Source organism: Triturus cristatus, chromosome 2_2 (genome assembly GCF_964204655.1).
Source record: "Triturus cristatus chromosome 2_2, aTriCri1.1, whole genome shotgun sequence".
NCBI lineage: Eukaryota > Metazoa > Chordata > Amphibia > Caudata > Salamandridae > Triturus > Triturus cristatus.
In genome coordinates, this window is record NC_140582.1 from 927,184,533 (window position 1) to 927,207,815 (window position 23,283).

Below are 23,283 nucleotides of genomic sequence, written 5' to 3' on the forward strand. Positions count from 1 at the left end.
TTCAAGGCAGGGAAAGCTTGGCAGCGTCTCTCAGCCACACGCGGGGCTCAACTCGATTCAACGGGAGCCCCGCCTTCAAACAGGCTGATGCTGCCTGGCTTCTGGGATGCCGCTCTCGGTGCGGTGGTTCCCGGGATCCTGAAAATGCGGGGTGGGCTCCCGCTGGACTCGGACAAGCACGCCAATGCGGGGTGGGCTCCCGTTCGGAGGCACCCAACAGCGGGGTGGGCTCCTGCTAGTCAAATAACATGAAATGCGGGGTGGGCTCCTGCTCCTCTGGCAGGCAGCGCAGGGGGAATCCCACACGCCGGGATTCCCTCGCAGCTCAGCGCTGCACGATACACGCGCTCCTTCTTCACCTGGCCATGAAAAAAAATAGCGCTCACGAGGCGCTAGGGCTCCAGAGTTTCCAGGAAGCACAGATAGGCCCTGGCAGGCCAGTGCACGAGGCCCTCAAGCAGAGAGGCACTCCCTCGTGGCAGTTCTTCCTGGGACCCAGTAGCATCACGTCCCTCCTAAGCACAAGGAAAGCGCAACTTCATGGGGTCAAAGCCCCAATATTTATATACCACTTTTGCTTTGTCTGCCCTGGCACAGGGCTTGGGGAAATCCAGCTTCAACTGGTTCTGGGGCATGCGGAGCACTTTATTTACAGGGCTCCCACCCTCCTTTGTCAGGTTGGGGCTCTGCCATCAGACACACCACAGGGGGGTGGAACCAGCATTCACCTAGGCAGGAAAAGACCTATTCACCCTGCCCATAGGGCTAGCTAGGGGTGACTCACATGCGGTAGAAGGGGGGGTCACAGACGTGGCACACACTTTAGGTGCCATGTCACAGCGGCAGTAACACTGCGAGCACAGGACCTGCAATGGCAGAGGCCTGGGATAGGTTTGAAAGGCTTCTTTGGTGGTTGGCACAATCAGCGCTGCAAGCCCACCAGTAGCATTTAATTTACCAGCCCCGGGTATATGAGATACCACTTTACAAGGGACTGACAGGTAAATTAATTATGCCAAACAGGTGTAGACCAATCTTTATCATATTTATCTCAGAGAGCACACTCACTTTACACTGGACAGCAGTGCTAAAGTGCCCAGAGTCCTAAAACCACCAACTCCATGTCAGAAAAAAGCATTGGCATAGCCAATAGGTCTCGCTTTTGGGACCTTATAAGTATTTAGTTATGCAACTGTTGTGTGTGTGTGGTTGTTATTGTGTGTGTGGTTGTGTGTGTGTGTGTGTGTGTGTGTGTGTGTGTGTGTGGTTGTGTGTTGTAGTTGTGTGTGTAGTTGTGGTTGTGTTTTATTGTGTGTGTGTGGTTGTGTGTGTGGGGGTGGGGGTGGTTGAGTGTGTGGTTGGTTGTGGTTGTGTGTGATTGTAGTTGTGGTTGTGGGTGGGTGTGGGTGGGTGGGTGTGGTTGTGTGTGGTTGTGTGTGTGTGGTTAAAGTTTTAGTCACTACTCAAAATGAAATCCATGTTATCAGCGTTGCCAGTGCTCCTTTATGTTTAATGCCCTTAGTGAAACACAATGTTATAAGCATCAAAGGGCTGGCCGAGAAGGGAGGGGGGGAATGCGAGGAGCGGGGGAAATGCGAGGAGCAGAGGGGAATGCGAGGAGTAGAGGAGCCAGAATGAGACTGACGAAAAGGAGCCAGAATGAAACTGAGGAAAAGGGAGGAGGGAGATGAGAGCAAAGCATCAAAGGGCTGGGCGAAAAGGGAGGGGTGAATTCGAGGAGCCACAATGAAACTGACGAAAAGGGAGGAGGGAGATGCAAGCAGAGCATCAAAGGGCTGGGCGAGAAGGGAGGGGGAAATGCGGGAAGCAGCTGTGCACATGCACGCCATCGTGCACTCAAGCTTGTAGCCAGCAAAACCATGTGGGTAGCACTTTGAAAACTCACCTACTAAAGTCTCGAGCAGCGCATGCGCGCTGACTCTGGGAGACCTAAAAAGGGTAGGGGGAAGGCAAAAAGTTCAGGGATGACCCTCCAAAAAGGGCCAAGTCCAACAAGCATGTATTCCTGTCCTGAATGGCCAACCGCATGTGTAACTGGTATCCTGGCTTTTTGTCTGGCTTTAGCATCCCACTAATCTAGTGTGTGGTCTGAGGCCTATTAATGTCAAATCCAGAACCTATTTTATGACTTGGATCGGTGCAGTAAGCGTGCACTCGAATGGCCTTGGAAAAACTGCCCATTCCCTGGGTGGGACACAAAGTTATAGTGTTAGCCTATTATGTTTTGTAAATCTTTAGTGTGGCCAGACTTTTTACTTTGTGTCAGAAAGGGTGTTGACCCCTCTCATGTAACGTTCTGCTGTTATGTCAACCCCAAGAACCTTGCATGTATGTGCAGCGGATGTGTAGTGCATATATGGTAGGTTTGTATGTGTATGTGCGTGTATGCGATTTTGGATGCCACTGGTTTAGCAGACACAGGATGGAGTATGAAGACAGCTTCCCCAGACACAGGAAGTGCATTACCAGTATTGCTGTGGCTAAAGGATGGAGTCAAGATACTGCAAACCAGTTCCATTAGAAATTTAGTAAAGGTCTTGTTAAAAAGTCTGCCAATTAGTTCTTCTTGAGCACTAACGTTTGACAATGGTGATGGTGGGACTGAAGTTTCTGTTTTGAGTGAGGAAGTTTCCAAGCACGGCCTCCCCTTTGTCAGTCTCTATTTACTGTTTCAGGAAGGCTGACAACAGATAGGAGCAGAGATCTAACATATTGTGCCTTTGTTTTTGATTCTCCTGCTTGGGGAAAAAACACATTTCTACCTTCTATGAGAAAAATCACTTTGCACAAAGGCAGTGTCTTGAGAGCAGCCTGGGAGAAACAATCCAAACTAGTTCTGAAACCTTAGACCGTGAATCAATATTCCCTGTCTGGAAAATGTATATACAAGTTGGATCCCAGGCACCTCTCTTTGTTCCAGTTCTGAGTTCTTCTTGACCAAGAAAGGGAGTGTTCCGCAGAGTATTAGCTTCCTTGTCCAAGCTGCTCTGCTCCTGGATCTCTTGTGTGGCTAGTGTTGGTGTCTGCCTGACAACCAGTCTTTCAGAGTTTAAGGTACACACCTTGACACCTGTACTTTGTGCTGAAGATGAGGGTCTACTTCAAATGTCTAGCAGCACACTCGCCTCCATAGAAAGAGTGTACCTGGCCTTGCAGGAGCACAGACTGCCCAAGAGGAGATCCCTAACCCCAGTGTTTTCCTGGAACGCAGAAAAAATAAGTACTGCAGAAAATGAAGCCAGGACTTACTTGTGCTGTGTGGAGATCTGTCCCAGCTGACAATGAGGCACTTGTCTATGCCAGAAATTGAATTAAATATTTAGTAGGGCGTTCCTCTAGCTCCCATCCATCTCCTTCTTGCCCCACTCTGCACTCATCCTTAGACCGGTGTCAGAACCCTTTTCAGAGGGTCACAAGGCACGTAGGGCTGCTGGGTCCACCCGTGGTGGTGGTGGAGGGCTTTTTCTTCTGAGGCCCCGTGGGCCCATCCCTCTATGGATCTTGAGCTACTGGGCTAAATACCCCTCCTGCCCTTGACTCTCAGTAGTAGCTGTGGTCAAGCAGTCAACAGTTCATGGGGGGGAGGGGTGTGAATACAGGTCAGTGAATACGACTCATAACCCAAATCTCAAACAGAACAAACAATAAATCCATGTCCACTTAAATACTTGCTTTTATACAACAAATAAGTATTTTATTTCTAATTCAGCACATGCAAACTTATACGACACTCGGAAGCAACAACTCAATCCGCCTTGAGGTCGGGCCTCTATTAGTTGTCAGACAAGTCCCTGTTCCACCCTCTTTCGTATAATGTGTTAGGGGTTATTCTCCATTGACGGGTGGCCTCATCCAGGGAATTCTCAATATTAGGCCGTGCTCAAGAGTTTGACTCTTCTAGTTTCAGACAAAAGTGTCAGTGGTGTCGCAGCATCATTAGCAGCAAGTCTCCTGGGGCCCAACTGGTCAAGTTCGCGTCTTACCCGATGTCCCAGCCCAGAAGAGATCAGCTGTGTAGCAGGTGCCCTTAGCTGAAGCACCTGCATCTTTTGGGTGCTCTTTGCCCACGCAGCAGCTCCTGGCGACGAAGGCTCTCTCTCCTGAGCGGTGCTGCCAGAATTCTGAGTTGTCGGAAAAGCTCTCAGTTCGCAAAGATGCAGTAAGTTGTCTTCTTCCCAGTGGCGGTTAATCTTTTTACCAGCACCCCACTGGAGCCTAATGTGGGTGCGACTTCGTCCTCACCAGTCCTTAGTGGTCAGAGCAGTTCCCTCGCTGTGCGGGCCCAACTGCTGAAAGAAGCCTCAGTCTCTCCCTTGGGCAGCGACCTGAATCACTCGGAAACTTTGGTATCCCCAGTCCCTCTTGGCATATGGAGTTCCAGTGGTACTTGACAGCACGGGTGCCGACTATCCTGATGCAGGCGCCCACGCCAAAATGTTACGAGGATTGGTGCATTTAGAAGTTATAACTCCTACTGGTGGCCCCTCTGGCATACAACCTCACTGCGGCACTGCAGTACAGGTTTGTTCAGTCTTGTAGGGCACTTAACTTACTCTTAACTCACAGCTCAGTCTCTGGCGACCCTTTCCTAGCATAGGGGGTCGCTGAGATTAAGTTGCCCATGGGCAACGAGATCTCTCAATGACTCCCAGGTCCAACATCTTGGCAACTTCTGCCTTCATGCATCACATGAACCCGGTCAGCCATTCTGTCATTCTCCCCTCCACTGGCAGAATGTCACCTGTGTCTGTCATGCACAGACAGATGTCAAACCTGGAGTCATCAAAAAGAGGTTAGCAAACCATCCCATCACCTCTCTACACTGCTCAGGCGTTAACTGGGGGGGTTAACTGAATACCCTCCACAGTGCCATATTTCTATACAGCAAGGCAGGAAGTGGTTCACTGTCTTCCTCTACCATAACCATGACACAAACTGTGTAGCCTCTCCAGAGGAAAGGTTTCAGCCTTTTTACATGGGACACCCTCTTGGGTTCCCTTGTGGCACCTGTGTCCACCATGTAGCTTACTTAGACACTTTTTGAACATTTGATAGGCCCACACCATTTGTCCTCCAAAGCCCTGGGACAAATAAGCTTCAGTACCAACACCCCCTGATCTTGCTGATACTCAGTGTAGCTTTCTGGTCATACCAATCCTTCATCAGCGCGTGGCTAGCCTGGAGGTTTTCCTTTGCCTGACTCCTGTATTGCGCTATCAACTATCTGAGGCCAATCACATAGTCCACCAGATACTTCTGTGGAGGCTCTGAGATTCCTTTCCACTCATCTCTTGCTAAGGAAAGTGGACACCACAATGGGTGTCCATACAGAAGTTCAAAAGGAGTGAACCCTACTCCCTTCTTCGGAATCTTTTGGTAGGCAAACAAAAGACATGGCAGGAGAAGATCCCGCTTGCTCCTTATGTTCACTGGCAGAGTTTCCATCATGCTCTTCAGTGTTTTGTTAAAACACTCCACCAAGCCATTGGTTTGTGGGTGGCATGCCGTAGAGAAGTGGTATGTCACACCAGCTTGCTCATGCATTGTCTCATATAAGAAGAGATAAAATTGGTTTCCCAATCAGAAATTAACATCCTTGGAAATCTGACCCTATAAAAAATCCATAGGAGAGCCAAGATATACTTGTTGCCTAACTTGGAGATGGGGGGGGGAGCAGGGGGGATCAAATGGACCAACAATGTATATTTCCATCGATCTAACAGAACACCTACTACTGATAGAGGCACTAAAGGTGCCTTTGTTTCCCCTTCTGTTTTACCACTAATCTGGCAAGCTGGACAGGTACTACAGAACCGCTCTGTGCATTTCTTGCCAGTAGAACAGCAGCCTATCCTGGATTTTTCTAATCCCCAAGTGTGCTGCTAAGGGCACTTCATGGGCCAGTGACAAGAGGAATATCCTGTGCACTAATGGAATGCCTAGCCTCTTGCTTGTTCCTGGCTCAGAATTTACCAGTTCACTATAGAGTAGACCATCTTCCAAACCCAACATAGTGTTTCCTGACTACTCCTTTGCTAACCTGTTGGTGGGCTTCCCTCTGAAGTCCTACAAGCGTAGGGCACTCTCTCATGTGCTTCGCTGAAATCTTCCTGAGTAGGTCTTCCAGCAGCTAACAAAGCATGCAGCTCTGTAAACAACCCAGACTCCAGCAAATGGTCTGATTCGCGAGTCTCATCCTCCTCTTCCTCTGAAGCAGAAGCTATGACCTCCACGGCAACTGGCTTCCCGGAGTCCACCCCCTCCTGCAAACTGCCTTACCCTTGTCCCATTCAAATCAGAAATGATCCCAGCCTCACCTTGGGATTGATTTGCAGCCTGTAGTTAACACGGCTGACGTTGTTCAAGCCATAAAGGCTTCTGGTCCTGGCACCAAGCCAGGGGCAATCAGATCATTGCCAATGAGCTTTCCAGTTCCTTGCTTTTCCCTTACCCCAACGTCAGTCATGGCAGTCTTGTCATTGAGCTCAATCTCAACCCTGGCAGGAGCATACTCCATGCCCTCTTCACTGGCTACCAAACCTGCATCCTTTGTTCCAGGGAGTATCTCTTCATGCATAAGGTACTTCTTCTTATCCATAGTGTGAAAGGCTCTAGTAGCCCTCAGGGCAGGCTCTTTACTACCATTGATACTAGCTTCCTGCACAAATCCCATTGTATTTGGATGGATGTGCTTCAGAGTATCTGGGTTCCTCTTCCAAATGTCTGTATCCACTAGGTTGAGTGCAGCCAGTCCCTCTCGGATACCTTCACCCACGTGTAACGTGCTTGCTTACATGAGTGTCTCTAGGTCATGTTTCTTCTTTTGACAGTCTCTCTTGTAATGTACCATCTTGTGACAGTTAGCACAAGTCACATCTTTGACTTAGAAAGGCTTCCTTGCCTTCCCTTTTCAAGGTGCGCCTTCCTGAATATACTGTTGCCATGTTTCATGGGTCCTTCTCAAGTCCCCTGAGAATTACCCTGGCTCTTACCCTTCTGTTTGGGATCATTCCGTGGAGAGTTCTTCTCTGCCTTTGGCTTATGCGGCTCCAGCCCTTTGTGAACCTTGTTAGCTAATCACTTACTAGCTAACACTGCATATTTTGTTGGATCCCTCGCTGTCATACCAGATAGATATTGCCTAAGTGAAGGAATAGCACTCCTCTTTGAGCAACTCTGTCACCATCAGCTGGTTAGGGACCTGAACATCCTTGGCTTCCATCCCTCTTACTCATTTCAGTTGCACAATACAGTCCAAGTCCAAGTCTCAAACGCAACACCATCCGCTCTCTTGCAGTCACAGAATCTCTCTAGGTGTTGAGCTGGGTACAGCCCAAATCACTGAGAGCTTCATTCCTAGGCCAGCTGCTCTGCCACAGGCATCCTCTCAGTGACTGTTGTCCTTCCAGTGGCATGAATACTATGCATACTATTAAGGCAGTTGACTTGGACACCTCATTTAAGGCCTGTGCTTTATAAGCAACCTCAAAGCTCACACACCATTCCACAATATCCTGACCTTCCAAATATACATGCACAAGATCTTTTGGAACGTTGGCCACAACCTAACCTGAACTGGAAGTAGAGTCACTTATCCCAGAGGGAGTTGTCCATGTTGTTGTCCTAAGTTTCTTTCTCTCAAGGGCTATCTTTTCTCTTTCCAGCTCTTTCCTTTTGCTTCTGTTTCTCCTCCCACTCTATCTCTGTTTTTCCTCCATTTCTTTGTTTCTCCTACCTTTCTCAAGATTTCTCTTCTGGTACCCATTCATCCTGTTTCTCCCTCATCCTCTCCTCTTGTTCCCATGAGCTAGTCTCAGCTTCTCCCTCTTTAACTCTCTGGCTTTCTCATCTTCCTCAGTGTTAGTGTTCTTGTAGGAAGGTGGAGTTTTATGTAGTGATGCTGGTCAGACTTAACTATGCAATACTCTCACAATATCCCAAAGATGGTCCTTGGATTCACAATAATAAACCCTTGTCTCAGTCCTAGTAGAGTGGCTAAGAGCAGTCAGGCTTTACTAGAGGAACATGTGTTAAGCTTTTCAGACTACCAAGATGGACAATAAGTAATTGACACGTCTGGAAAGAAATCCGACACCAACTTATAAAAATAAAGTCGATTTTTATATAAATTGAGACACCAAAATGAAGTCAATCAGATAAATAAAAGTAGAGTTATGGATTTTAGTAGCACAACTAAATCACTGCAAATCAATGTTGCTAAACTTTAACATTGCGGTCAGTGGTAAAAAGTACTAGTAACAATCGGTCACTTGCAGGTCGAGTTGCGTGAAACCCAAGGAGGATTAATGATAGTCAGTTAAGTGTTTACCTGGCTAGAGAAGTCTGGGTGCAGAGCTGTCCTGGCTGTCCGTGGTGCTGAAACAGGAGCAGGAGGGGAGCTGGCTTTACCGCTTACACGGTGCTGGTGAGGTAACTGGTGCAAAAAGTTGACAACAAAGCCACTGCTGATGTCGCATGAATGTTTTGCGGAGTTCCCTCGAGGTGCAGCATCGAGTAAAGTGGTGGTTGCCGTACTGGCGACCACCAAGCCTTGGCAGCGGTAAGCTCAGCAGAAAGGTATTTTGACGTCCAGGGGAAAACAGTATCTACCTAAAACGTGCTGGAGGTCAGGACTATATTTCCCCCAATGCACTGGACCAACTACTTTTGGGCAATTCGTCGGAGGGCCAGTGATTCTTTTGTTCTTGTATGTTGTTTTTACCTGCGGTGTGCAGAGGACTATTGCCACTAATCCAAAGGATTCTGGAGGTGCCTTTGGCTCTCAAAGGGGTCCCTCTGTTCGGGGTAATTGTTCTTTGGTCTGGGACGAGTCACAGTCGTGCAGTTCCAGGAAGATTGCCACAGGTACAGTGTACCACGCCTATGCTTTGTGCAGGTCCCATTATCGCAGACACTGGTCTCTTTGTAGCAAGTCCATCGAAACTGAGATTCTGGTGTTAAGGTGCCCCTTAAATCCTAGATTTAGGGGCAACAGGGGTGTGGATGCAGTGGTCAATGGGCTACTAGCCCCATCGACTAATCTGTCCCTGAGTTGGCTACATCTGGGGTTGTGCCTCCTTTTCTACCCAGAACCCTCGATTCTGCCACTTTAAAAATGGCAGAATTCTTTCTTAACTATACAGACCAGTTAGGTGTGGCTAGCCTTCTAGGGGTGTACACCTCTTGAATACATAATGTTCTCACTTGCCTGGGTGCAAATGGGTCTGGGTTCAAAAGGACAGCTGTTCCTTCCTTTGAGAGGCAGCCGGGATGCATATCTGAGGCGGTGAAAGCATTGACGCTACCCACTTTAATGTGCCACTTCACTAGCCATCCTGTCGGGGAGGGAGGTTTCACCGCCTTCCTGTCCAGGCAATTGTTTCTGACTCCTGGAAGAGTTCACTCCTCCTGGCAGGGGAGGTCGTCCGGTTCCTGTCTTGGCAGCATCAGCTGTGGGCTGCTAACCAGAGCACAGGAAAGGCTAGGGCAACCAGGTGCGCAACCTCTAAGGTAGCGACCTGGGTGCATGCTATACCGACTCTGGAACGAGAATCGTGTCAGGGGTGGTGAGGCAAGTTGTTTGATATCAAACCTGACATATTTCAGCAGTACCATGATGGAACTGGCAACCCGAGTCCTTGCCAATTCACATTTTTCAGTTTTAGGGTGAGAACACTGGCACTGGGGCCTAGTTAGCAGTCTTCATTGAACTCTCACAGTCAAAAACCAGCATCTAGTAGTTCAAATATGGGCAAAATGTGGGGGGGCACATGCAAAAAGCCTGTTTTCATACATTTCTGAGCTCAGGATCTCTGCTAGACTCAACCCACCCAAGTGATTTACTCCTGGAAAAGGGGACAGTGGTACTCTGGAAATTCAAGGTGGTGTCCACACCTGAGCTATTCTAGAAACTAAAGATAGTGAGTGTCTTGGTGAAACTCCAGAAAATGCATTAGGGGACACACTTGGAGTATGTGTCTGGGATATATCTGTGCTAAGAATATCCAGGAGCCTGGATCCACAGCGCACTCTTCCTGGGTTCCTAACATGGTTCCCTTCCCAGAGTCAGCTACAGCCTCGTCCCTTTAACCCAGTATCTCAAACTGGTCCCTAATGAAATTAACAAGGACCTATCTGGCCCTGCTCCGGAGAATCCTCCACCCTCTGACCTTACATAAATTCTTTATGTGATCTGTGGACATGGTGCTGCGGCCAATTCCCAAACCTGTGTTCTTCATTGCCTATGTATGTCGCCTTTGTGCGTAGAAGAAAAAGAAAACTGGACTTATTGCAGTATTGGCTCAGATTGAAAGTAGCCAATGGCACATCTGTATCTTTGGCTCCAAAACGTTAGATGCCCCACTGCTTGCTGCCTATATTCAGAACCCCTGTCAGGGGGCACGCAGGGGCTACTGGCCCCAACCATGGTGGTTGAAGCCTTTTACTCCCGATGTCTCAAGGCCCGACCTACTATGGATCCCGAGCAACTGGGCCAAGTACCCCTTCTGCATTTGACTCTCAGTGGTATTTGTGGTCGAGCAGTCAAGGCTCCCTCAGTGGAGAAATGTAGATGCAAGTCAGTTAACGAAGGCTCATAATGCCACAGTGTAAACAGTACAAGCAGTAAATCAATGTCCAGTCAAATACTTGCTTTTATATGAAAAATAAGTATTTTATTTCTAACTCTACACGTGCAACGAAATACGACATTCAGAAGCAACAGCAAAATCCCCCATGAGGTTGAGGTTTTAGTAGTTTTAAGTCCCTGTCACACTCTCCTTCGTTTAACGTGTTCGAGGTTATTCCACGTTGACTAGCGGCCACATCCACGAAATACTCCCTATTAGGCCGTACTCGAGTTCCCCTTTGACTCTTCAGTTTTTAGCCAAAAGTGTCTATGGTGCCGCGTCACCGTTAGCAGTGAGACCCCCAGGGCCCAAGTGGCCCAGTTCATGTCTTACCTGCTCTCACAACCTCGAAGAGTTCAGCAGTGCAGTGGGCGTACTCAGTGTGAGCACCTGCGAGTCCGGCTCTGCTTAGAGAATTCGGGTTGCTCACAGCCCATGTGGCAGCACCTGAGGTTGCAAGCTCTCTCTTGTGAGCAGCGCTGCCAGAGTTGTTCTCAGTTGTCAAAATAGCTCTCAGTTCGCGAAGATGCGTTAAGTTATCTTTACCCACTGAGGAGGAGAGGGGGGTAGATCGTTCCTTCAGCTCCCGACTGTAGCCCAATGAGGTGTCCTCGGCAGTCCTCAGTGGTCATAAAGAGCAGTTCCCTCTCAGTGCGTGTCCAGCCTACGGAACAAAGCCTGGCTGTCCTTCAGGCTGGGACCCAAATTCCGTGGCAGTTCGGGTTCTTCCAGCCCCACATGGTGCTTAACCCATTGCTCTGTGACTGGCGGCCCTCTTCTGGCATACAGTGGTCACCAAGCCTACATTGCACAGGGGCAATGACACGGTTGGTGCACAGTCTTGCACCTTGCTTGGGGAATCCTCTCACAAGGTTCCCCATGGACCTCGCTCCCGCCAACGATCGCCTCTTTCTCACAGGGCACACTGTGTACCCTGTGGGAAAGGAGGCAGGTACTGGTGACCAAGGCTCCAGGGAAGGTGATCTTAGTATCTTGGGTGAGACTCCAACCCAGCAGAGAGACTAGCAGGCCCTTGCCTCCAGTCCTAATCACATGCAGAAGTCTTGCAGAGCTTCCCCTTATTATACAGCCCATTTGGGCAAAGTCTGGGGTCTCAACCTCACCTTCTAAATGTAATTTAGCCTCTGAGTCTTTGAATTTTATGTTGAGGATTTGTTTCTTTTGAAGTTAGCACTTCTCTTTTTCCTCTTTCCTCATGAAAGACTGTCTGTCACAGTGGGCAAGACTCCGAAGCTTATTGTCCCACAACACAATTCATGGGAGTGACCAAAGTTTACACCTGGATGTCTGCCACAGTGATATGTGCTCCAAAAGGTTAGTTCCAAACCTCCAGCCCTACTGTTTGATTCCCTTATCAGCCCCTTATTTTTCCTGAGATGTGTCCAGGCCCCTTCCTTGTGATTCATGCATTGTACTTCATGCAAGCACCTATACATCCAGCACATGCTTCCATTGCGTACCCACTGCACAGCACTAAATCTCTAATTTAATGTATTCTCCACAGGCATACATACATTCCATATAAGCACTAACGACAAAAATACTGCATAGTACTGCTCTACCGTGTACTCTACCCTTCCCAGAGTCACTACTCCTGCGCTGCGCAGCACTCCACATCTACCGGATGTAGGCCAAGGATGAATTAAGCACATAGCAGCGGAACTGTAGGCCTCACTCCTGTGACGGGAGTGAACAGGTCCTTTTTACCCTACTGATCACTACACTTTATGCTGCCAAGACCACATGTGTGCTGCTTAACTCTTGGTAAAAGCAGCTGCCTTCCACCAATATGAGGGTAGAACTTTGGACACCCCTCCTGGTGCTGCAAGGCCGCAATCCATGAGATGGGCAAATGTCATGGCACACATTCATTACCCATGCTTGCCTATGCCAGAAAATCAGCATTAGGGATTCAAACAGTAGTACATATGAGCAGGCAGGGGTGCTCGTCTAGTACCATGCAGCTGACTTTTCCATCCCAACAATATTACATCACCAGGCCAGAGGATTAGAGTCCATATTTTACCAGACCTTATGGGTTGGCATATGAGGTATGTACAGGCACCACTCTGGTACAAAAAGGTCTGAAGGATACAAACTTGTCCTTCTTGGCTGATAAAATTGATTGTATGACTCTGACACAGATATTGTGTGGTTCCATAGCAGCTGGCTGGGCTTACTTGTGGCTCCTTGGTTGCCTGTCAGTAGAAATGTCCCTATGCTGGTCCTACAAGTAAGACTGGCTTTCGCTTTCTTTTCGTGGTTAGGGTCCTTTCTCCTAGAAGGCACAGTTCAGCTTTTCATAGGCAAGTAAGAATTTCCTCTCTCCACTGGTCCAGTAGCAAAGTAGTTCCAAAGGCTTTCCCATACTTAAGCCCAGTCAGGAGGGAGAGTGACTGTTAAGCAGCAGTTCTGCTTCTGAATCTTCAGTGTTCTCTCCTGAGGCTGGTACAGAGAACCTCCTCACTGCAAGTTGAATCTTTGAATAAAGTACTGAATAAACAGCCCAATACTTATCCTCCTTTCAACCAGGACTGGTACATTCTGGAGGCTGCACTTTTTGAAACCTGGATGGTCCTTCAGTCTTGTCAAGAGCGTTCTAGAATCACCTGCAGTCCAAACTCGCAAGCTCTGTACTAACCCTCCAGAAACAAATATATGGTCGCTCAGGTGGATAAGTAATGGCTCCAACCGGAGAATCATTTCACAGAGGTTTGTTGGTCATGGGAATGAAACGAAAAAAGGGATCTTTGTCACTGGTGTTGAAAAAATGTCAAGGGGAGAACCTTCTGTAAGCTGGTAGGATTTTCGACGTCAGTGGGGAAAAGACACAGAACTGTCCAGAGAAGCATACAAGAGCAGGTAAGACACAGCTTTGCTTAGTTGATCCGGGACTTTTGACCAACCGTCATGTTCACCTAGATGCTAAGACACCATACCTTGTTAAAAACTGTTGTTTTTGCACTATCCTTTACTTGTTATTGAAATTGTCTGCAAGGTCATTCATGGTACACGTTTAACCAGACTATCCACACAGAGGAAGCTTACCTGCCAAACATTGTAAGCATATATGAGTAATTTGTAAGTTACATTCTCACCTTAATCAAAAAGAAACAATTTTTATTATCTCTTGATAATGAGTTTCCAACAGTATGTATGAATGGGATATTATCTTTACCTGAAGAGATGCCACTTTATGTGCATGTGTGAACTGTTTCTGACTGAGCTAATGTTATTGATACCACATGAAATTCATTACAACACACATTTTCTTATGACTTGCTAAATACATATGTTCTTCTTTGTGTAGGTTGATACATGGAATTGGAAGATCTGGGGACATTGCTGCAGTTCAGCCAAAGGCTGCAGGTTCCAGCCTTTTGAACAAAATTACAAATTCCATAATGTTGGACATAATAAAAATATCGGGTATGTCTTAAAGTAAATATATAGAATTTGTATGATTCTTTATCATTATTTATATACAGAATCTGTTTACATAGTAAGTGTGCCTAAGTGTTGAATAACTTGTATGTCTTTTTCCTTTTTTTTAGTTTTAGCGTAGGTGCTTATTAGCACGCCTCGGGACAAGCTTTTGCATTAGTATAATCAATGTGGGATATGGGTAAAGAGGGCATAGTGTACTTAACAGTTTTCCTCTGCGTTCAAAGTGGACGTCATGCGGTAGTACCTCGGGTTGCAAGCATGAAATGCCAGTCCTCTTTGTGCAGCCTGAGTTACTTCCTATGCTTGGCTGCAATTCAAGTTGTTCCTTCCGATTGGGTCTGAAGATATGTTTATCCTGAAGTAGTGGTTTTCATTTGCAAGAGCAGTCATTCACAAACCAGTAAAACACAGCATTCTTGCAAAAACATTTAGTGTATTAATAGTAGTAAATATTATGATTATAGTAGCAAAGCATGGTATTTTTTTCTCACAAACGATTGATTAAGAATTGTTATGCAAAATTGTACTCTGAATGGATGCTCTCGAGTAATTAGGTATGTGATGTACTCTGTACTTGGGATTCTCTTCGACTCAATTTGCCTGTTATGTAAGTATTCCTATTGACTCTCTTGCATATTCTCTACCCCAAAAATGTTTGTGTTGCAAATGTCAGTGTGGTACTTGAATCATTACTGTAGGTGACCTACATAACCAGAAAAAAAAATAGTCGTAAGAAGGTATGTTTTTACTTATGATGTTTTGTTTATAGGTGAAACATATTGCTTTGCAAACACTTTAAAGTATTAGGAGATGGATTTTGTTTAAAACTCATTTCAGACCAGTGGATGATTGGAAAGCTCTGACTACCTTCTTGAAAGCATTATCCAGGGGTTGAGTTCTTGGAGAGGAGCTGTTGTTGAACGAGGTCTGTCCTGGAAAGAGAAATGGGGAGGGGTTCAGTCATTTTTATTCACATTGGTGCTGAAGATGTTTTTAAAGAGTTAGGTCTTTGTCTTTTTTAAACCTAGGATAGTTAAGTTGATCCTTTAAGTATTAGCCTGTTCAGATGGTGGGGGCCCAGGACTTGGAGGGATCTTTCTCTGTGATCCCATTTGTCTGGATTCACGTGGGCAGTGATTGGTTTTCTCTTATTTTTCATCCCCTCTGAATTCTGTCTTTTAGTACAGTGAGTAACCAGATAATTTGAGTGACACAATTATATCTTCATAAATTCACAGGCCCTAACTAATGGCGTAAAGTTCCTAGTTCCTAGGGCTAACAACACCCACGTTAGGCATTTTCAAGATGGTGAAAGTATTTGGCCCCACTAAACTTGGGTGCTGAGGGCGAGTGCGCTATGGTAATTCTAGTGTCCTCCCAATAACACGAAAATACAGTTTGAGGCTTCAAATTAACCCACAATAAACCCATAGACAAAAGTCTGGTAGAAGTTTCTCTCCCCTTTCAAATGTGCCTCAATGGTATTATATAAACCTAGACATAGAAGTCTGGTAGGACAAATGGAGAGTTCCTCATCAACCAGTCAGTAGATCCACAAGACATCCTCTTCCCCTTTCAAGTGTGCCTCAAGTGTTATAAGTGATGTGTCAAGCTGTAGAGCCAAAAAGATGCCGACAGCACCCTTTCTGTATATTTAGGCCAGTCAATTTGTTAGAAATTGTAGTTTCTGGTTGGCAGAGTATGCACCCTGTCCAAGCAAGAATGACAATCTTGGTCAGGATAAGTAAGTTAAACACTTAGAATAAACCCTTGGTAGCTTGGCAAGAGCAGTCAGGCTTATCCCCAGAGGCAATGTATAAAGTTTTGTGCACACACACACACACACAGTAACACAGTGAAAGCACCAAAAAAGTGCTCCATACAGTTTAGAAAAATTGTCTGTTTATCTGAGTAAAAAAAGACCAAAACGACAAAAATTCAACATACACAAAGCAAGATATGAATGTTCAAAAGTTAAATCAAGTATAGCTTTTTAGAAAACAATAGATCCAACGGGGTTATCTGTTCGTGCTTGACGTCGACGACTCCGCAAAGTCTATCTGACCTCGATGGGGCGAGTGCGAGTCACGCAGGTCCCGATACAGTACCTTGTAGGTGTCAGAAATCAAAGATGATGCAAGACGCAGGGAAGGTGAGGCATTGGGGAGGCAAGTGCAGTGTCAGTTCCTTACTGCTATGCACGTCGGCGCTTGAGGACACTGCGGTGCACAAAGAAGGTGAGGCCTCACTGAAGCAAGTGAGGAGGCTGTTCCTGGTGGCTGTGCAGAGTTGTGGAGTCTCTGACACCCGGGGACGTTGTTGGGCGCAGCGGAGGTGATGCAGCGTTTGCTGAGTTGACCCATGGTTCCTTACTTCTGGGCATCGTCAATGAGGCATTGTAGGTCAAGCCACGAGGTTTCGGTCGAGGTAAACTACTGCGGATTCAGAGCAGTGCATCACAGACGCCAGTGCGGTGCTTGGGACTCCCGAAGTGGCGGTTGTTTGCAGGCGCTGCGTCGTCATCGAAGCCTGTATTGTAAGTCACGGTTGTTGCGTCGAGCTGGGACCACGGCTTCGGTGCAAGCTGCGGCATGCGTCAAAGTTGTAGACAGTCACCGGTACTGAAGTCGCTTGGTGTGAGTTTCTTCTTGTAGCACTGACTTTCACTTCCAGGGGCCCAGGAACTGAATTTAGCACCACTTAGCAAGTAGGTCTCTCAGCAGAGGAACCTAGGTGCTACAGGTGAAGTCTTTGACGGCCCTGAGACTTCAAACAAGAGGCAAGCTCAACTCAAGTCCTTTGAGAAACTTTAGAAAGCAGGATGTAGAGAGCAAAGTCCAGTCCTTTCACTCCCAGGACAGAAGCAGCAGCCCAACACAGCAAAGCAAACGGCAAAGTGGCAGTCCCTCCTGGCAGCACAACAGTTCTTCTTCCTGGCAGAATGCTCTAAGTCCAGAAGTGTTCTGAGTATATGGTGTCAGAGGTCCAGTACTTATTCCCATTTTGGCCTTTGAAGTAGGGAGACTTCAAAGAAAGGTCTTTGTAGTGGACAAGACCCTACCCTTTCATGTGATGGCTCCAGACACACTACAGGGGGTGTAGACTTCTGTATGTGGGACAGGACCAGCCCTATTCAGGTGCAAGTGTGCGCTAGTCCCACCACCCTAGCTCAGTAAGGCCCACCAGCCTGGTGATGGGCCATCAGGATATGCAGGGCACACCTCCACTCCATTTGTGTGTGACCGTCTAGAGTGATTTCACAAAGCCCACTTGCATTCTAGGGACATGCAGAAGCACATAATGGTAAAGTAAGAAAACACCGACTTTCTACAAGTGGCATTACCAGACCTGACGTTTAAAAACCAACTTCACTAAAGGATGTAATTTAAATTGTGAGTCCAAAGACACCAAACTCTAAGCTTTTATCGGTTTCCTATTGGAAGGTAAGTTCTAAGAGGTTACAAGGCAGCTCCAAGGCTAAACTTTCGGTGAGATGGGCCTTGCTGTAGTGTAAAGTAACTATAGTGGTTTTTTAAAGCCAGTAGGTGCAAAACTCACAAGTACATGCCCTACCTTTCGAATACAGTGCACCCTGCCCATGGGGCTATCCATGGCCTAACATAGGGGTGCCTTGCATGTAATAAAATGGAAGGCTTTGGCCTGGCAAGTGGGTACACCTGCCAGGTTCGAAATGGCAGTTTAAAACTGCTCACAGGCTCTGCAGTGGCTTGCCTGAGACAGGTTTGCAGGATTACTCATGTGGGTGGCACAATCAGTGCTGCAGGCCCACTAGTAGCATTTGATGTACAGGCCCTGGGCACACCTGGTGCACTGTACTAGGGACTTACTAGTAAATCAAATAAGCCAATCACGGAAAACCAAATACCATTATATTTTAGACATAGAGCAATTTCACTTTAGCACTGGTCAGCAGTGGTAAAGTGCCCAGAGTCCTAAAGCCAGGAAAAGCTAAATGCAGCATGCAGTCAGAAACAGGAGGTCAGAAGCAAACAAGACTAAAAGGTGCCAGGTCTAACACTTTTTGCTTCTGGGAGCCCTTTCACACCTATTAACACATATTCAAGAATGATTATTGGCTAAGGGCAGAGAAAGAGTAACTTCCTAAAACTTACATACCCTTAATATGTATTAAAAATCCGACTTCACCATTGAATTAGACTTTCAATCACAATTAAAAATAGTGGCTTAATCATTTTTTTAGCTGTTACTATTCCTGAGATACAGTTTTAGTATTTTGATCTATAATCTGGTTTTCTAAGTAGAACAGCTAGACCTGCTACAGGGAAAATAGCTTTTGGGTGCCAGTCACTGTAATAAGGACTTGTTAACATTACATTTCTACATGTCCTACTTATAAATACCATGCACCCTACCTTGCTGGCTACAGCTGCTAGATGGGGTGGCTTAAGGCTTTTCACCTGTCAAAAGGGTTTATTTTGACAGGTCGATTTGAAGTTTTTATACTGCTACATTTGGGCTACAACGGTAAGCCTGAAGACATGTTTGTACTGCTACTACAGTGGATGTCACAATAGGTGCAGTAGTCCACTAGTGGCATTTAACTTCCAGGCCCTGAGTACACTTTGTACCACAGGCAAGTTAAAAGTGCCAATTAGGAGTATGTCAATTCAACCATGTTTAAAAGTGGTGCACAGACACTTCTCTACTGTTTAGCAGATATAAAGTGCAGAGTCTTAAAGCCAGCAAAAATAGACGGTCTAGCAAATGCGAGAAATTCAGGGTGACCACACAGAAAAGGCGGATTTGCTATAGTATCCCATATTTACTTCTCCTATCACGCCTTGGCTAGGCTTACCTTTTATCCTGTACAATGCAGTGCTGCTTTTTTTGCCTAGGTTCAAACCAAACACGTGCATACAACTGTCAGGTCGTTGCACAATGTGAGGAATCATGAGCAGCTCTACTAATTGTGAGAGACACACATTTTTATTTCAAGAATGGTACTGATACCACCACAAAGGAACACTGGCACACAAGCTCTCTACAAGGCTTCCTCCCCTCACAAGCAGTGAGGACAACTGGTTCAGGTGCCGTTGGTCAATTTGAGCCAGGTTGAGCCAGACCAGCACTATATATCTCCAGATTTCCTCCAGCAGAACAGTTTAGCATTGTGGAACTGGGTGGCTGATCTGGAATTGTTGAGGATAGGGTAAGATTTGGAACCAAAACCATTAACCCTGAATTTTATGAACATGAATAGGAACCTATCTAGTCAAGTGTTCCATCCTTGAATACTGGTACTTACAGTTTATCTTCCTCTGTAAATGCCTGATTGCTGTATTGCACCGTGGATGTTTCTAGTCATGTAAGAATGTGTGTAGTAGTATTCTATTTATTTGATATTTCCCATCGCCTTGAGTGTGTGCAGGATCTTGCTAGTATCACAGTATGTATAGATGCTCTGCATATGTCAATGTTCAGCTAAAATCACAGATTTTTCTCAGATTTCTATGAGGGAAGAACCTGCAGACATCCACAGAATTCCTAAAATCCCATTCCACGCTTGCTTGGGTGGCCCTACTGCTGGTAATGTGGTATCTATTAAATCTTCACATTATTACAGTTTTGGTCCGTTCCTACAATGCGTTAGGCCCATCCACCGATGGGATGCAGCATTTCAATCGGGACAAGTGTGGGGAATGTAGGGTGGTAAGACTTTGGAATAAGTGCCTGAGTTTTCTGACACATACAGAAGTGACAAATATTCTTTTTTTGAACCATAGTTTGGCATTTGCAGTTCATTTAAGGTAAGAAAACATGCTGAGATCCACACGTGCCACTTTGCTGTAAATTCCCATTGATCTCTAGGTTTCAGAAATGTCCAGTGTTGGCACGGTTCCAAGGTTTCAGGCTGACTCCTAGCCTGAATACTGCAACCGTTCACCATGGCTAGTGAGAGAACTTTGGGATTTTTCTGGTCATAATTTTGACATGTGAGTAAGTGAGTGATAGAGAGGAAAAAAAAACACATTCTGGATCTTTGAGGGCAGAAATACTGTCTGGTGCTGGGGACAGGGACCATATGCCAAGATGAGCGGCGCCCCAGCCTGTTGCTCGTTGACACTTTTTCCCCTGTTAGACCCAAGTCAACACATTGGGTTGTTTACCACCTATCTGCCAGTCCCTAGGGTTGGGGGTGAATTGTGGGGGGTAGGGAGTAGAAAGACATTTGGCATGTTTAGGAGTGGGGCGACAGTCCAATGCCAAGGTGTGCCGGCCCCAACACCATTCTTTTGTTTTTAATTTTTTACCTTAATTCACACTCTGTTGTCTAGCGGCTTCTTGTCCCCTTAGCGAGACAGAAAGACTGTTGGCGGCTTTAGTGATGAGGGGGCAATGCCAGAGCAGGCCTCCAATAGGGAGAGGTTACATTGACATCAAGGTATGTGGGATGCTGCACCTACAGGTACAAAAAAAGGCATTATCAAGCTGAGAGGTAAGCTCTAGCTCTTCCCTCATAGTTCATGATTTCGCAAAAAACAGAACATCTTTCTGGTGTGAGCACCAAAAGGACTTTTTTTTTTAGCTTCAGGGGAGGACAAAACATTTATGTCCTATGCACTGGGTAGGTGGAGCGGGGGAAGTAAAGGTCTAATCCTCCACACTTTTATGATTAAATGTGTAAGTCTTTCTTGTTTTGTTATATACTTGTGGTTATGTAAAGACCTGCATCTGTCGAACACATACCTCATAGAGTGCATACATGCAAAACCTAATGAACTAATTGTTGTCCTACTGTAACAAATAACTCCTGTTTACATTAATGTTTTCTTTTTGTTTGTAGGTGTTCGAACAGTGTCCAGCTGTTTTGTGGTGCCTCTTGCAACAGGAATGAGTCTGACACTTTGCTTTTTAACTTTGCGACATGAAAGGCCAAAGGCAAAATTTATCATTTGGCCTCGTATCGACCAGAAATCTTGTTTTAAATCCATGATAACTGCAGGTAAAGAAATTACAAAATGTGTTATCACATTTTATATATATAGTTGAACAAAGTCACTGAACCCTTAGTTTGGAAATGTTGGTGGCACTATGGTTCTGATAGATCAATCTTCCACAGATTTCTCATATTATAAACTTATCTTTTCAGGTGTCAGATTGGGCTGGAAAATCTCTCCCGCTCCCAGCAATATCACTTGAGTGTTTCCAGGTGTCCCTATGTGCCTTAATCCATGATGACCCTTCTTGGACTTTTCATGATAATCCATAATGACACTAATTGCTATTTCCGATCAAGCTAGCTCCCCTTATCTCCGCCCTATGAGGCCTCCCCCCATTTCGGCAGCCCTGATTAATGTTCAGTCCCTTAGGAAAAATTACACGTAGGTTTTGATCCCCTTGACGACAGTTTGTTTGACTTGTTGTTCATTACGGAGTCCTGGCTTGACTCCACGTCAGACCCCGTCATTACCCTTGCCACACCTGAGGGATATACCGCCCAGAAGTAAGAGGTGGGTGGCCATTTTCTATGAGGATAAATGGGATATACGCAGGGGGGATGTGACCTTATGGGGAGGCTGCGAGGCCCTTGATTTTAGTATTTGTTTTTCAGACCATTTTACTTTGGGAGGCTCTTTGCTCTATAGGCCCCCTGGCCGGCGAGACCTTTCATACAGGCTTGTGGGGATACTATAGCTCCCAGGGCACTGATATTCTCCCTTTACATTGTCTCAATATTAATCTTGACCAGGCTGAGGCTAAGGACGCGTGTGACTTCCTGGACATTCTTCATTTGGCCCAGCTGGACCAGCGGGTTAGTTTCCCTACCCATCAGACTGGCCATATACTGGACCCAATTTGTTTTAACTTCCCCATTTCGATCAGTGACCCATGCCCGGTTTCCTGGTCTGCCCACTTCATGACATACTTTTCATGGGACGTGATGAATGCTGAGCCCTTGGCGCGTTCATTTTGCAAACCTGCCTTTGGCAGAATTGCTCCTGGTGCGTTCAATCAAGTCTTGGAAACCTCTAGACCTATCCTCTTGGGTGACCTTGAGGATCGACTTGATGGCCTTACCAGCTGGGTTTCTAATGCAGTTGACATATTCGCCCCACAGTGCTCTCCTAGGTTGTCTAGGGAATCTTCTTTTAAACCTTCTTTTAAACCCTGGTTCAGCCAGGAACTTAAAGCACTCAAACACAAATGTAAGACTCTTGAGCGAGCGTCCTGTCGCAGTGATTAATGCCTCGCAGCTAAGCTGAAGCTCAGAATCAAACAGAAGGTCTATTATAGGGCCATAACTTCAGCCAAAAGGCAATTCTATTCAATCCGTATTGACTCTGCTAAAAACAAGGCTAAAGAAATATTTGCGATTGGTCAGAGCTTTACATCTCCCTTGGCTCAAGCTAGCGTGTCATCCACCTCAGTCTCCTGGTGCGATACCCTTTCGAACTTCTTCTTGGATAAGATTCACACTATTCAAGCGGCTCTCATTTGGTGGCAATGGGACTGAGGTAATTGGTCTGTCTTCACCTGTCGGTGCTTAACATCGCTTGGATGTTTTTAAGCCGGTGGGCTTGTCTGACTCTCTTAAAATTCTTAAGAGTTTAAAATCTGGCTTCCCTTCCGATCCTTGTCCTGCTAGACTGCTAGCAGCAGCAGTGGAGACGATTAATGCAGAGGTGAACAGCATTATCAACTTGTCTCTCCAGACAGGCATGGTCCCAGTAGCTTGGAAACAGGCCAAGATCTTGCATCTTATAAAAAATAAAACATCACTAGACCTTCTTAATCCGGGGAACTACCAGCCCATCTCTCTCTGCCCGGCTTGGCCAAGGTGTACGAGAAGGTCGTCAACAAACAACTCACGACATTTGTTGAGAGGGAGGGAATTCTGCATCCAGCACAGTCTGGGTTCCGGGCCGCCCACAGCACCGAATCGATCCTGGTGGAGGTCGTTGCGGTGATTCGGGGGTGTCTGGACACCGGGGGGGGCAGCTTTGATTCTGCTTGACTTCTCGGCAGCGTTCGACATGGTCCCGCACTCTCTTCTCCTCTCGCAACTTACCAGTATTGGTGTGTCAGGTACGGCCTGGAACTGGCTTAGATCCTTCTTGGAGGGGCGGGCCCAGCAGATTTGGATTCCTCCTCCTTCCTCCTCCTCGGTACATCCTCTGACCAC

General features: G+C 46.4%; 1 protein-coding gene across 1 annotated transcript in view; it reads left to right on the plus strand.

The window, feature by feature from the left end:
• The window catches only part of SEPSECS (Sep (O-phosphoserine) tRNA:Sec (selenocysteine) tRNA synthase), a 208,348-nt gene that overhangs the window by 67,221 nt on the left and 117,844 nt on the right, over nucleotides 1-23,283 (plus strand). Inside the window, exons 3-4 of the mRNA XM_085642333.1 lie at nucleotides 13,981-14,099; nucleotides 20,944-21,102. Of these exons, the coding sequence (XP_085498459.1) occupies nucleotides 13,981-14,099; nucleotides 20,944-21,102 (278 nt within the window). The remainder of the gene's footprint in view (nucleotides 1-13,980; nucleotides 14,100-20,943; nucleotides 21,103-23,283) is intronic.